The 15481-nt window shown below is 38.4% G+C and overlaps 1 protein-coding gene across 2 annotated transcripts in view; it reads left to right on the forward strand.

Moving 5' to 3' along the window:
- DOCK4 (dedicator of cytokinesis 4) overlaps positions 1 to 15481 on the forward strand; it is a 423704-nt gene that overhangs the window by 398889 nt on the left and 9334 nt on the right. For both annotated transcript variants that reach the window (XM_090042292.1, XM_090042293.1), the window contains 8 exons: positions 2391 to 2567; positions 5783 to 5866; positions 8085 to 8204; positions 9116 to 9237; positions 9516 to 9636; positions 10665 to 10746; positions 10966 to 11075; positions 15323 to 15395. In XM_090042292.1, coding sequence (XP_089898418.1) covers positions 2391 to 2567; positions 5783 to 5866; positions 8085 to 8204; positions 9116 to 9237; positions 9516 to 9636; positions 10665 to 10746; positions 10966 to 11075; positions 15323 to 15395 — 889 coding nt within the window. The remainder of the gene's footprint in view (positions 1 to 2390; positions 2568 to 5782; positions 5867 to 8084; positions 8205 to 9115; positions 9238 to 9515; positions 9637 to 10664; positions 10747 to 10965; positions 11076 to 15322; positions 15396 to 15481) is intronic.

Raw genomic sequence — 15481 nt, forward strand, 5'->3', positions numbered from 1 at the left:
AAATCCACGCACTTTTTGTGTTAAAGATTTTTTTAAGGACTTGAACAGGATAGAGATAACTAAATCTTGGTTAGATGTCTTTCAGATAAAGTAGAACCTGCTTTTTAATTTTCAGCAAACCATTTTATTAAATCCTGGGAAGAGCTAAAGTTAGGTATTTAGAATTTCTATGGCCGAATACAGCTTTCAGCCTATTTGAAAGGTAATGTTTTCCAGAGTGCTAGTGCTGTAATGTGTTTCACGTGGGTGGATTTCTGCGTCCACAGGGAGCCCTGTTACAGTTATCAGGTCTCTGCATGGGCCCACAGGTCTACCTACACAAAGATAATTGTAAGAGTGGGTTCTAAATCAGCAGCCCATTCCTGATGGTTCCTAGTTTTATGCTATTCAACTCATCTAAACTTCAGGGGACACGTCTCTAATACTTTCAATATGTATTTTGAAAAGTAATCTTTCAACTTAAAGCTCTCTAATTATTTTGGCAAGCTTTGAGGCCAGGAGTTTAGTGCACACAAATTTCCATTAGTGCCAAAGAAGACAGCCAGATGATGATAGGGTTAGAAGGAACCTCAGGGGGCCATCTAGTCAAGCCCCCTGCTCAAGTCAGGATTGTACCTGACTAAACCGTCCCAGTCAAGTGCCTACCTAACCTGTTATTAAAAAAACTCCAAGGATGGAAATTTCACAGCCTCTTTGGGCAGCTTGTTCCAACGCTGAACCACCCCCACAGTGAGAAATGTTTTCCTAATTACCAACCTAAATGTCCCATGCTGTAATATAGAACTGTTACTCCTTGTCCTATCCCCTACAGCCACAGAAAGTCTCCTTTCTCCATTATAACCACTTTTTAGGTACTTGGAGACTTATGAGATCTTTTCTCAGCCTTATCTTCTCTATGCTAAAAAGTTGTAGTTCTTTCAGCCTATCTGCATAAGTCATGTTTCCATGGCCTGCAGTCATTTTTGGTGCTCTCTCCTGGGCTCTTTCCAATGTGTCACATCTTTCTTGAAGTGTGGGCCCAAAACTGGGCACAGAATGCTCCAGATAAGGTCTCACCAGTGCAGAATAGACCAAGAGAATCGCCTCCCTTTATTTGCAAGTAATGTTTTCGTTAATACAGCCCAGTATGCTGTTGGCCCTCCTTTGCAACAAGAGAATACTATTAGGTTATATTCAGCTTCTAGATCCCTAAATCCTTTTCTGGAATACTGCAACCTAGCCAGCCCTTCCTCAGCCTAGCTAACCCTTCCTCAGTCAGTATTTGTGCATGTGATTCTTCCATCCCAAGTGCAAGACTTTGCACTTGTCCATACTGAATTTCATTTGGACCATTTCTCTAGTTTCTCCAGTTCTTGTTAAGCTTGATGATTAGGGACCTACCTGAATCACAGCAGAAGTTTGTGGTGTAGTGGCACCTTTAATTTTGCTATTGTTGCTACATGTCCCCCCTCCCCCTCATTGTAATTCCTTAGCTTACTAGTAGTATCCCATACTAGTGCATAAATAGTACCCATTAAGTACAGGACCACTTCTGTACAACACATTTCCTTTTTTAAAGTCTGTTCACTCCATGTGAATGTAATAGTAACAAAATACATGTTTTTCATCCTTCTGGTTTAGTCTCTATAGAAAAAAGCTACCTGTTTTAATATATCCATGGTAACATACAGGTTTGTGTAAGCTCTGAGAAATTCTGTCAACTGATTCCTACAGATTTTGCTGCTCCAGCTGTCACAATTTCTCCAATCAATTTAACATTGGCCAATGCTTACATGAAAAATGTCTCCATAAGATAGCAGAAGAGCCTCGTTTAAGGCACTAGTGACACTATTACAGAGTCAGCTTTTGTGTACAGTTACATGCTGCACTTTCTCCTATGCTTGGAACAGAACACAACTGTGTTATCTTGTATAACCCTGTATGGTAACTTTTAACAAACAATACAAGTCGAGTCTGTACTACACATTTCCTAGCTCTCAGATATGTCAGCCTGTTCCTTCAAACCTTTATGCAGTATGTGCTATTTCCAGCCAGTAAAATTCCCCTGACCTTTTTTTGGTCAGGAAGATTTTGATCATTCCATTCCTGATGCTGCGTGCCTTAGCCTTCCTCCATTTCATTGAGCACTGAAAGGTTTCAGTATTTTGAAGCATTTGCTCTGCAATTCTGTAGAATAGATAATGAATTGTTGGTGCATTTTTGTCCCTGTTTGTGTGCCTGAAATCCTACTGATTATGACCTCATATTTCACAAATGCAGCCCAGGTTTGTAAAACATTTCCACAAAGACTCACTGGAATTTATTGAATAGCCTTGGTTATTATCTAGCATTCAACAATTTGAGAATTAAGCATGTTTTGGTGTTGTCCTCCTACCCCTGACCCGCCACAGGTGGAAATGAGTCCTCTTGAGAATGCTATTGAAGTGCTGGAAAATAAGAACCAGCAGCTGAGAACACTGATTAGTCAGTGTCAGACTCGACAGATGCAGAATATTAACCCACTCACAATGTGTCTGAATGGGGTCATAGATGCAGCAGTTAATGGTGGTGTTGCTAGGTACCAAGAGGTAAGCAGTATATTTTAATGGCTATATTTAACAATCCATTGTACTGTTGTTGGGTTTGTTTTTTTATGTAGTTGTATTGTATTGCTTTCAGTCTCTACCTCTTGCTCTGTATCTATTGTATGCAGTGGGTATAAATAGTTCTAACTATACTATAGGATACTTAACTACACACAATTACTTATATTTAATACATATCAGAAATGACATTACATTTCTATGGCTTTTTATACTTTATATTTTACTGTACATAGCCCTATATTGCTCTTATAGTAATAAGTGGATCCAAGTTTTATCAGTTAAGTGAATTTTTCCATGAAACATTAAACCACCACATTAAAGATTAGTTTCAGTTTTATCATGTTTTCCTACATTACTTCAGTTCCTTTTCAGGTCAAGAGGTAGAGTTGTGGCCAGCTTCCTATTTCTCCTTTTGTGCTAATGTTCCACCTATAACTTAAGCTGGCCATAAGTCTTAGTAAGAGTTTATCTTGAGGCAGCTTTTTGTTTTGTTTCATTTGGGGTTTTTTGCCTCCAAGTCTTTCAAGAAAGCAGTGCTTCTCTTGGAAATGGTACCTGCAATGGAAAAGTATTCTCTCTTTCACTTGTAGCCTTAATGTTCTCTACTTAGATGTAGTTTTTGATCATTGCCATCCTTGAATCACTATCATGAGATGCTGGGAAGTTATCTCTGGACAGTGTGTTGTGGTGTTTTGAAACTGCATAAAAGAGCGCCAAGAGTGTGCTTCCAGCCCTGATTTTTGCTTATGCTATTTCCCTTGAAGCCTTCTGAGCTGGTTAGAGTTATGTTAGGATTCCCCTTCCATAGTGGGCAAAAGTTGAATGTCACACTGCCAACTTGCTTCATAGGTGAAAGGCAGTTTGAAGATGCAACACTCAGGCAACCATGTGAGATCTTTGATGGCTGGAACTAAAACAAAATGCAAGAAAATAAATTACACATTCTTAAGGGCTGCCACTATTCCAGAATCAGAGTATGATTAAGTTAACTAAAAGCTACAACCTGTTCTTCCTTTTATTTCTCTCCTAAGCTGTAGTTTGCTTCCTCCTCTGGAATCATAGCTTTTTCTTCCTTCTTTTAGTTCCTTTCTCCTCACAATACGTATGCCTTGAGTGGGTAAATTAAAACATGAGTATATGAAACAAATTTGCTACCCTTAAGGGAGGGAGAAGGCTTGATTTGTTATATTTTTCTTTTCTTTGTGCAGCTCACTCATGTTTAGTACCAGTCTGTTTTCTTACTGTATTGTTCTTGCTTGTTTTCTCTCCTTCACCTTTTTCCCCAAGGCCCTGTTCCTCAATTGCTTTCCTTTCCCATCTCTTTCCGTTAACTTTATTCTTCCCTTCTCGATAGTGCCCAACACTCAGTGTGTCTTTTTCTTGCCCTGGCTTGTCATATGCTCCAGAGTAAACTAAAACTGAAAGCACAAGCTTTTCACTGGGCACAATCCTCCCTCTTGCAGCCTTATAGATGTGGAGAAGGAAAGACAAGACCCAGAGAACACATTTTTCAGCCAAGCGGCCTCTTCTTGAAACTTAGTTGGGTTTGATTTTGGGTTTTGTTTTCCTAGAGCTCCAACAAACACCTACTTCCCATTATTTATGCTTCTTTCTGATACCTGCACATGCCTTCACTGATCCTTCACTGGTTCCAGTACAGTAAAAGAGGAGAGGACACATAGCAATCAAGAAAATAAATAGTTATGATGCACTATGAACCAATGTGCTAAAAAGAAAATGTTATACTGACTCCATTTGAGCACTATCTGAAAGTGCATGCAAAGTTGGGATATCACCTGCTTGATACTGAAAAAACAATACTGAAGGGAACTTATTCTTCCTTAATACTCCAAGTGCTATATATATTTTTTTTTTCCAACAAAAATATGTCAGGGCTTCTTTTTTGCTATGTAAGAACTCTAACTTATATATGTCTACTGATTAGCAGTAAAAGAAAGGACAAGTAATAAGGGCTTCTGTCATTGGATCAGGGTTTTGTCATTTTCCTGGAGTGGGTTTCCTCCTGTTTCTTGGCTGACAGTTGCCTAAGGGTGTAATTTTTGGAATGAATCAAACTAGGTGATAGATTTTCTTCCAATTTTACAAGCAATGAAGTACGGGAATTAATTTAACAGTAAAGCGTGCATGTACTAGCTTTCGCATGGATGGAAAACCTTGCAGGTGTTGTCTGAGGGAAGCACCAACCAAAGACAGTAAAGAGAAATGCAGAATTAAGGCACCCCAGCCTTTCAGAGTTCTGCTTTACTGAAGAAACATCATGGGCACCTAACAATGTGTTCAGAGGGGCTTTACACTTCATATCCAATGTAAAGGGGTGGGAAACCTCCACTAAAGAAGGCAGTTAGGGATTCCCCTGACACAGCTGAAAATCCAGTATGGGAGATAATTCATGATGTGAAAGGAGTGAGACAGGAACAAGAGGGAAGTGCTGCACCTTGGCAATCCATAGTAGGATGAATGGCTCCTAAGAGGCTAGCAGAACATTTTCAGGATGATGTCAGGAGAGGACAGCTGTTTATAACCCACAGCCACACTCAAGTGTATCAAATGTTGCGAAGAGACATGTGAGGATTTAGCCAAAGAGAATAGTTCCTGAAAACAGATGTGTGAAGCTTTCTTTTAAAGAGAAACTTACACTTACTTGTTAACATTAAGTTTGCAACAGGATGCTGTTACCTCCTTACAAGTTCTCACACAGCTGTTCAGAGCACGGTGTTCGTTCTATCCTTTGTGGTCCTTGTATATCTTTTACATCCAGCATAAGGGAGGATACTCTTCCTTGTAAGCCATGCAAATGAAGATTAATCTTTTATAGTCATCAGCATTCAGTGGTCCTGAGTGTATTTCAGCTCTAATGATTATGTTCTGTTTACTTAAATTCTCTCCTGAGTTTCATATGAAATGCAGCCCTTGTCCTGACTGTTGTCTTTTTTCATACTATGAATAGCTGCAAGTTATTTGAGTGTGGTTTGCAGAGCTGTTTATTCATAAAGGGGTCCTCAGATGTGAAAGTCACTATATAGCTGTAATATTATATTATTCTGTACTGTAACTATATTATTCTGTGGAAGGAGTTAGGCTTTTGTTTTGAGCAAAGATGCCTTCAAACTATTGTAAACATGATGGACTTTCAGCAAACTTGCCATGACCTTGTGGTGTGATTATATTCTGTTCAGGCATTCTTTGTGAAGGACTATGTCTTGAACCACCCAGAGGATGGTGAGAAGATCACACGCTTGAGAGACCTGATGCTTGAGCAGGTAGAGTGGAAAAAAGGCCAAGCAGATGGCCTGCTGCCTATTCTAGCTGAAATTGATATGTGCTCAGATAAAAGATGAAATCACAGTGTTTAGCTGCTCAGTGGCCCTCAGCATTTGCTGCATTAGCTTTCAGATGGCCTGCAATTCCCTGCACCATAAACATTTTTCCAACTTTTAGTTAATGTAATCCCTTGAATTCTTTGCCCCCTTTTTACTCTCTCTCATCTCATAGAAATTGAACATTAAATAAGAGGGAGAACTTTCTTCTAATAGAAAATATTTGTTGTGAATATTCATTTAATTTGTAGATTGTACTACAATGGAGTGACGCTCCCATGACTAAAAAACCAAATGTAGCAAGAGTGCTTGGTATATTATGTTATGAAAGATGCTTTTAAAATATTTGCCTGTGTGGGAACTTAGAAATGACATGTGATATAAGAACTTCAGATTACCCTTTGATCTTTATACTATTTTCACTCTATTTAGTTGTTTGGATTCTTTACAGTAGAATTTGCTAGTCATGCTAATTAAAGTGGTGTAAATTACCTCATTTGTAATGGATTTAAACAAGAGAGATGTGTCTGGAAATGTCTTTCTAGTATTGTGTTTACTGAAAATGACTCTTTTTTTTGGTGTTGTATTTTCCCTTATTTAGCCAATAAAATAATTCTAGGCATTTGGTATGGTGGTGAGCCAAATAAGCTTGACATCATATATTAGAACTGTTCAAAAAATTTTAACTAAACATTTTTTCTCACTAGAGAACATAGCTAAGATCTGAATTCAGTAAATTAAAAGTTTCTGTTTCAGTTTACTCCCCCATTACACCAACCCAGCCATACAGAGAGATTGTGATACATCGTGGAAGATGTAGTTCTGTTAGAGAGTGGGTCCACAACAGTGATTCTCAACCAGGTTGCTGTGTATACTGTTAAGTATGTAAATATCTAGGCAGGATTCGCATGATAAACCAGTTTTTCTTAGGAATCCAATGTCCAAAACAGTCCATCCAACAGTCCATTTTGAGGTTTTTTCCAAGAAAAGAATTGCTCTGATATTCTTCCATCATCAAAAAATGAGTGAAAGCTAAGAGACAGCATATTCTGAGGGGTACTGTGAATCTACCAAAGGGTGCCATGAGTTTGATACGGATGAGAACTACTGGTCTAGAGGGGCATGAAAAATTCAATGCTACACCTCCCATGAGCCACCACAAAAGCTGAGGCAGAAGCAGAGATTTATGTCATTCTGTCCTGAAATAACCCATATTTTGTTTTTTAGTAAGCAAACCCAATTCGGTGTTCCAGTCTGAGAATGCTATATTGAATGCTTCAACTAAAATTCTCAAATTGAAATGCTTTGACATTTTATTGCAATTTTTTTCTGAGCTTTTGTTTCCATGCAAAGTTTTAAAAATTCAACTTTTTATCCCAGTTTCAAATGAAGGCAGATGTTGAATGAGTAATTATTAGGTCATCTTGCATACTTATTGTGCCAAATCCTCATAAGGTGCAAGTTGGGTGGGTCCATTGTTTTTGGTTATTTCCATAGAGCTGTATTGATTTAGATCTGCTGAAGGATCTTATCTGTTTTGGTTTCAATTTTAAAGTTATCATTAATCCTTGGAATTTGAAAAGACCTAATGATTATCGAGCATATCATTTTGAATTCCAAAAGCTAACTAATTAAAATCTCGAATGATTTATCAGAGAGCAAGAAATAAAGTATTCAGCAAGAACAAGAGAGCCCCAGTTTTACTCATATTGAAGTCAGTGGTGCTGTGCTGATGTATGCATTCAGTATATCGGCTAGATGTTATCTAAAGATCTTGTAGCCTAATGTAATTGCATTATTTTACATTTAATTGTATTTGTCTTATTGCTTAATTAAGCCAATATAGCAAATCTATTGGAGAAAACTTGAGCAAGATAACAAATTAAGTATTCTATAAAGTCAGATCTAGACCACACAATGAAAATACACATCTTAACAAATAAATACATATAAGCTAAATACTTGTGAAAACCAAATAGCACAAAGATGATTTGACTAGATGCATGTGTTTGGCTGTAATTTATTAAGATCCTTGATTCAAATAGGTGCTTTTTCATAAATTGTGTTTGTTTGTTTTTTATTAATTGGATTATAGTATAAGGGAAATTAAAAATTAAAACAAATCCTTTTTTTCCCTTCCTTCTCTCCTAAATTTATGAAGGCCCAGATTCTAGAATTTGGCTTAGCTGTGCATGAGAAGTTTGTGCCTCAAGATATGAGACCTTTACACAAAAAGCTAGTGGAACAATTCGTCGTGATGAAATTAAGTTTGGGAATACAGGTACGTGAGCAGAAGCATAGATAAGCTATAGGACTCAGCTGCAGCATGTGAACATGGTTGTTAATTTTACTAAGCAACAAAGAGCGACATCTTTTGGTTATTTGGCTGAATTACATTTTTGTAGCACTTAATAATTTCAGAGTGAAGAAAAACTTTTATCTAACTTGCAGTGTAGCCTAGAAAAAAAAACTTGAATCTTACTTCATTAAAGAACAAGTTAAACATCAATGAAGAAAATTTATTTTAGTTCCTGAAGGTATGGACAGATGTACATTTTAGCCACTTGAAAAGAAGTTGCTCCTTCTCAGGAGCTCTCTCAAGTTATTACAATGCAACTATTCTATCTGCATAATTTTATATGGTAGCTAAATTGCCCTAACTCTGACCTGAAAGAAACTGGGTTAAAGTTAGAGCTGTGGCACTATATGTTTGTTGCTACAATGCGGGGGGCCAAACTTTTTGACGGGTGTCACAAGTTAGCCCTGCACCTTCCCCAAGTCCCACTCAGATCCCCTTTCCCTACCTAATCTTTTGCTCCCTTCTCTTGGCTTCCCATCTGATCTGCTTTGCTTTCTGCTCCTGGTTTATCTGCTGCAGTGCTGCCTGTCCCCTCCCCTGTCTGCTCTTTGCCATATGCAGAGGCTTCTTGTGCCATTTATGGCATGTGAACCACAGGTTGGCCACCCCTGTGCTACGGGATCATGAAGATGTTTCAGTTGCATTGTAACAGCTTGTATCAATACCCTTTAATATCAATGCAGTTACATCTGTCTATACCCTTAGTAGTAGTAATGTATCAGATTCAAAATTAAAAGGCACTGCTAGTTAGTACTATGAAAAATAATCTTCCAAAATATTTGATGGTGCTTTGTTTATTCAAACAAATATTTTCTTTTTCAATACTTACCTAGGAGTTTTCTGCATGTGTTCAAGCAAGTCCTGTTCACTTCCCTAATGGCAGTCCACGGGTATGTAGAAATTCAGCGCCTCCTTCTATGAGCCCAGAGGGTGCCAGGGTAATTCCTAGACGCAGGTAAGTCAGAATTTAAATTAGCAGAAATATCCATCATTTTCTTTAGTCTTATTCAAATGGTACTTATCATACATGTATACTTTTTGATATCATCAATCTATCATTTGTTATCCTCCATAGATGGTAAAATATCAGTGTGATAAATTACCCAAATTTGATTTATGAGATAAATGAGGAGTGGGGATTTTATTTTGTCTGGATACTGTATTAACATTTGATAAATTGCCATTTGGAATAGGAATTAACTAATCAATATTGCTTTCTTGTTCCTCAAACAGTCCATTAAGTTACCCAGCTGTCAACAGGTATTCATCTTCATCACTGTCATCACAAGCTTCTGCTGAAGTCAGCAATATTACTGGGCAGTCAGAAAGCTCTGATGAAGTTTTTAACATGCAGGTATCTTTCCTATACTAAATTCAATCTAGCTTGTTGTGAGTTTTCTTATAAAAAGCAATTAGGTGTTATTGACTACTATTTTCTTCTCTTGTTTTAAGAATTGTGAATGAAATTACTCCCTAGTCTAGAGGTGGTCAACCTCCAGTCCACTGGCCAGATCCAGCCTATGGAGCAATAGCATCCAGCCCATGGGGATCTCCTACAAGTGCAGGAACTCTGGTGGCAGGCAGAGCAGTGGCAGCTTTAATTGTTACTCCCCTGTGGCCAAATTTCCAGACTGATGGGGAGCTCTGTAGGCCAGATAATGTGGGCCTTTGTGCTAGGCTGGGCCAGTGTGCGTGGTGGCTCTGAAACCAGATCCAGGGACATAGGGTTGAGCTGGTGTGTGGCATGGGGCAGGGCCAGTTTTTACTACCAGACCAACCCCATGCCACTCATCTGACCCATGATCCATAAGGTTGGGTACCACTGGCCTGGTTGAACTTGGAGAAATAAATGCATGTGGCAAAATCAGTATTAAAACTGATGCACTGTAACACAGACCCATCACTTTTATCTAATCAAACTTTTCTGTACAGTTGCTACTAACAATATGGCAAGTATAAAATAAAGTAAATGGTATCAGTATCACTCAGCCGTTTATTGATTGGAGGCACTGCAAAATTAATCTAACAAATTACAACTCTACTTTTGGCAAAGGGTATGCATTAAGATCTGGGAAGAGGAACAAATTATAACAAGTTAACAGGAGAGGGAGACGCTTAATATGTATCATTTATTTTAGCGATCAATTCCTATCCCACAGTAAGTGGAAATTAAACTGCAGTAATTTAGCCCTGTTTCATTCAGAGCCCAGTTTAACTTTTGTTTACTGCAAAATAGGGACAGATACGGAAAATAGTTATTGCAAAACAGTTGATACATGGTAAATATATTCTTTCCTTCCATTTTTAACTGTCTGTCTGACTGTATCCTTACTGAAATGCAAACTGTTCTATTTTACAACTCTGTGCATGATCTATTTCCAGCCTAGTCCGTCTACCTCAAGCTTGAGCTCTACTCATTCTGCTTCACCTAACGTGACCAGCTCTGCTCCATCCAGTGCTAGAGGTTAGTGCTCATTTACTATGAGCTAAATGGCTCAAATCATTACATGCATGCCACAAAGGTGACATGGAATGCAAATGACTGTTTTAAGTAGGTGTTTTTTTGGGAGGACAGATTAAGTACAATAGAAGCTCTTCTCTCTCCTGATCTTGGCCCATAGAATTGCAGTGTCATAATTTAACTGTATATTAACTTACTCTTTTGGGTTGTTTTCTATTCCAGCCTCTCCTCTGTTGTCTGACAAACATAAACACTCCCGAGAAAACTCTTGCCTGTCCCCAAGAGAGAGACCATGCAGTGCCATCTATCCTACTCCTTTAGAACCTTCGCAGGTATGCAGCTGCCCAGCTGGCCTGTTACCACGAGCTTTTCAGATTGTAATAACAAGTTTGTTTAACTTATTCGGCAAAAGTGATTATTTTTAAAACGCATAAGAGGAAATTGGTTGAGAGAACCTGGTAATGTCCAGAGGTTTCATATAAGAAAAATAATGACCTAACTTCCTCTATAGTCTGCTTGCTATCATTAATATTAGTAGGCATGCATTAATCTCATTTGGCAAGAATACAATAGGCCAGATCCTATTTACCATATTTCTGTATATATTTTGTGTTCTAGGTCATATTAGCCAAAGTTGTTCCAAATCATATCAATTGAGCAGAACTCGGTCATTCCAAAAACCATATCAATTGAGCAGACAGAACTCAATCATTCTAAACACCATGTACAGCATTACAACTGGCAAGCATCCTCTATCCCAGACCTGTCACCCTGGGACTTCATATAGTGCCAAATGCATTGGTAGGCATCCTGTGTGCAGACCCAAGCCCAGAGGTCTTGGGATTCAGGTGCCCCCAGATACTACAGGCAAGCATCCTCCATCACAGACTTTTTAATCTAGGGCTTCCGATACTTCCTATACTCAATCTTAGCCCACAAGAGGTCAAGTTAATTGGCTTGAAGTCACCATGGCTTGAAATGCTGTGGACTTGCTGGGGCCCATATTTTGGGCTGGGCCCCAGCAGAGTCAATAGCATTTCAAGCCATCATGACTCCACAGATCAGCATTGCTTCCAGTGTGTGTGGGTACTCCAAATACTACCCCCACCCACAAAAGACCCAGGTACTAATTACCACACACACACACGACTGGAACCAGGTGTTTGTGGGATCCTCCAAAATATTATAGACATTTGAAGCACAGGGCGACCTGGTCTGGCTCTACCTCATTGGGGAATGGAGCCATACTAATTATGTGCAATTGGCTGAAAGAGTGGGTGACAAAGGGATTCTAAATGAAGTGTTTGGACCCTGTTTGATGATGTAAGGCTGCTGAGAGAATAGGAATCACTGGAAATGGGAAAGAAAGGCACAGCTTAGTTGGGGGAGTGAATAGGAAGTTTCAATGTAGTCATTGTAGTAGCTCACCATGACTTGAAAAAGAGTCGGTGCTGAGAGGGATTGCATGCAATGGACATTGCCATATACGTTATTCAGGTGGGCTGCACTCAGCAAGAGTAGTATTTTTGACACCAAGGGGAGGCTGTCAGTGCCAGCTCTGGCAGTGTAGGTCCTAGCCTGGATGCTCCTGGGGGAGCATCTGCCCCCACCTCTTTTTTTAAGGGCCATACCTGTGACTGATATTGTGGAAGTTAGGAAGGAAGGAAAATGGAGGGGAAACATGTTTTTATAGCAGCTGTTGTCCACCTTGAGCTTTCCTTTACCTTTCTCTAAAATATTTTGCTCTAAGCATTGTCAGAAACAAGATACATAATGAAACCAGTTCATTTTGGCAATTCCTACTTTTCTGTGCCATTTCAAAGAGGAATATGAAGTAGGGAAGACAGTATTTCTGGCATGGGGGTGGAGAGAGAGGCAGAAAGAGAAAATATGTTCTTACTTGAAAATTTTATTATATTTTAATTCTAAGTAGGAAAATGCCCATCATTTGTCTGTGAGTTATGGAGACTTGCAGAGTAAGTTTGATATGCCAGCTATTGTTGATTCCTTATTGATTTCAATCTTTCCATTCATTGGGCACATTCAAGTGCTTTTCTCTTGATATCTTTGTACTTCTGATTCATGCCACCTCCACAACACAGTTCACAACACGTACTAGAGATAAGCACTTTGGCAGCAAGCTCCTTGGCTCTGGCAAAATGCATCCATTCTGACTCTTGCCAGAAATTCTCCTTCTAACAACCAGATTGCTCGGTAGCTCTGATTTCCTTTAATTTAAAATGGCTTGCTACTTCCTTTTTAGTTTTATTTTTATCTTTTTTCCTCTGTCTTCCCTCTCCACTATCAGATGAGTTCTTGAAGAAAAATATTCTTCTATGTAAATATTCTCCTTAATGCTATTTAAGTTCTTGCACGTCACCTATCATCATGATACCTAAGTGTATCCTAAATTTAAACTTAGGCATGATTAAAAGCAATTCTCAGGGACCGTTTCAATTGATTCTGCATGTTGCTCTCTAAATGATAAAGCAGCCAGAGCCCCATAGAATGAAGACTAGTAGATGTTCTTTATGTAAAGTGGCTTTATTCATCCACATACAAAGAAAGAACTGTGCCATTTTTTTTTTGCTCTCAGCTTGCAATTTCTTGCATTGCCAAGTGGAATGAGGCCATCATTCCCCATTGAACCAGAGATTTGTTACAGGAAAGTATGAGGAGCAAGCACATATACTCAGTCTCCACTCGCCCAGAGACTTGCCCATTACCTTTCTCATTCAGAATAATGTTTCAAACTAAAGAAGGCCAACCATTCCCTCTGTCTCATCCTTCAATGGACAGATCTAGTAAAAGAAGCAAAATATCCTTCTTAAAACAACCAGAATGGGTAATATTCCAAAGACACTATCTGATTCTCTATCATCAGAGTAGGATTAAAAAGCCATATTCAGTGCTGAGACATTACAAAGATTAAACTATTACTGTCCTTCAAGAAACATCATTAGCTCTTAATAAAAATTAGATGCTGACATTATTACTAGTCCTTGCTGCTTTATCCTAACACTTTGGAACTCAGAAGCTTGGTCAGAATATTCATGCTATGGTAATCAGGGAGGGTTGTCCCCCCTCACTCTATTTGCTTGTAACCAAATGAAAGTAACTTTTGCTACTGTCTTTTAATGAGGAAAACAGGAAGTAGTCAGGAGTGTACTTGTGTATGCTTCAAAACCAAATCCAATCCTGCCAAGGCACTGCATACCTCATTTGAACAAGAGATGAGGACTGAGTAGTACCCAGGCCAAAAAAGTATTAGACCAAGTCATCTGATTTAAATTGTTTCTCAGGATTATATCTGTATGTCTGCATCTGGTTGGCTCCCTTTCAGGGTTTGCTTCTTGGTCTCTGGCTAAGCCTGGTTTTTCTAGTTTACCCTTTATATGCAGAATATGAATTCCTATTGTTGTTAAGGGTTGAGAGCTCTCCTGAGTGTTTGCTATTTATTCTTATTCCCCTTTTGTAATTTAAGGGGGAGTTCTTTGCTCCTTGTTAATTATTCCATGATTACACTCATTCTAAATAACATGTGTTTCATTGTTTCAGTTCCTCCCCCTTCCTTCACATTTCCTGTTTTTCTTTCTTGGTCCCTACCTGTGGTTTCAATTGTTTTTTTGACACCTGCACATTTTTTCCTTCAGAAAGGAAACTAGACTTTGCGTATTGCCTAGTACAGAGCAGCAGACTCTGAAGGAGATGTAAGAAAAAAATTTTTGCTTGAGTGGTTTTCATTAATTGCTTTGTCTTTCTTTTAAATCCCATAACATTACTTCCTCTCTGCTCTTATTTTCCTCTAAAATTAGAACTAAATTATTGGTGAAATTAGCTGCTCATTTGATTTACCTGTATTATTTAATGTCAAAAGGGGGTCCAGAAAGATCTGCTAGTTTTGCTAATAGACACGGTGTTTGGAGCTTAGAACAAATTCATATTGGTCCTTTGATCTCTAGTAGAAATTAATAATCAGGAAGGAGGAAATTGGAAGGTATAAATACAGTTTTCACTAGCAATAAAGATAAGGAACTCAGATCTCAGACAGAAATAGGAAATCCTCTACCAAGGATATAGGAGTGCCATAGGCATCAACATATATTGGTATCTAAAATGAGATCCTTGCAAACAGGCCTCTGCACTCACTCAGCATCCCACTGAAGTAAATCCATATAAACTTCACTTGAGAATTGATATTTAAGTTACAGTTTTAATGAAGTAGAAAACTGCTTTACATACAGATGAAGCTTAATAAATCACTGTCTCAAATTCTTTGGGTATATGCTGTCTTCAAAGAAAGAGGGTTTAATCTCTGTTTCTACACATTTCAAAAACATTGCATGTTCTCTTGTGTCTTTTACCCTATATGCCTCTAAATTAGTCCTTTTTAATAGATAAAAGTATAAATCTACTATGTTTGTAAATGTAAATTCGGATCATGTTGGTTTTCAAGATCAACTTCCTTCTTTAAATCATTTAACTAGGTGTTTTTGTGCAAAGCTAATTAAATTGTCTTTAAAAGGTCCATTCAGCTATCATTATAGCTACCCAAAAATGCACTCTTCTGAATTTCTAGAGAATGCTGTTTAACCATATTGGAGACGGTGCTTTGCCACGAAGTGATCCTAGCCTCTCTGTCCCTGAGAAGGGTGAGTAGAAATCCTACGCTGTAGCCAATTTTGGAATCCAAAAGAGACTGTTAAAGTGTCCTTTCATTATAGAATGGCACTCCTCC

The sequence above is a fragment of the Crocodylus siamensis genome, chromosome 4, assembly GCF_052110815.1.
Source record: "Crocodylus siamensis isolate JL-2025a chromosome 4, ASM5211081v1, whole genome shotgun sequence".
In the NCBI taxonomy this organism is placed as follows: domain Eukaryota; kingdom Metazoa; phylum Chordata; order Crocodylia; family Crocodylidae; genus Crocodylus; species Crocodylus siamensis.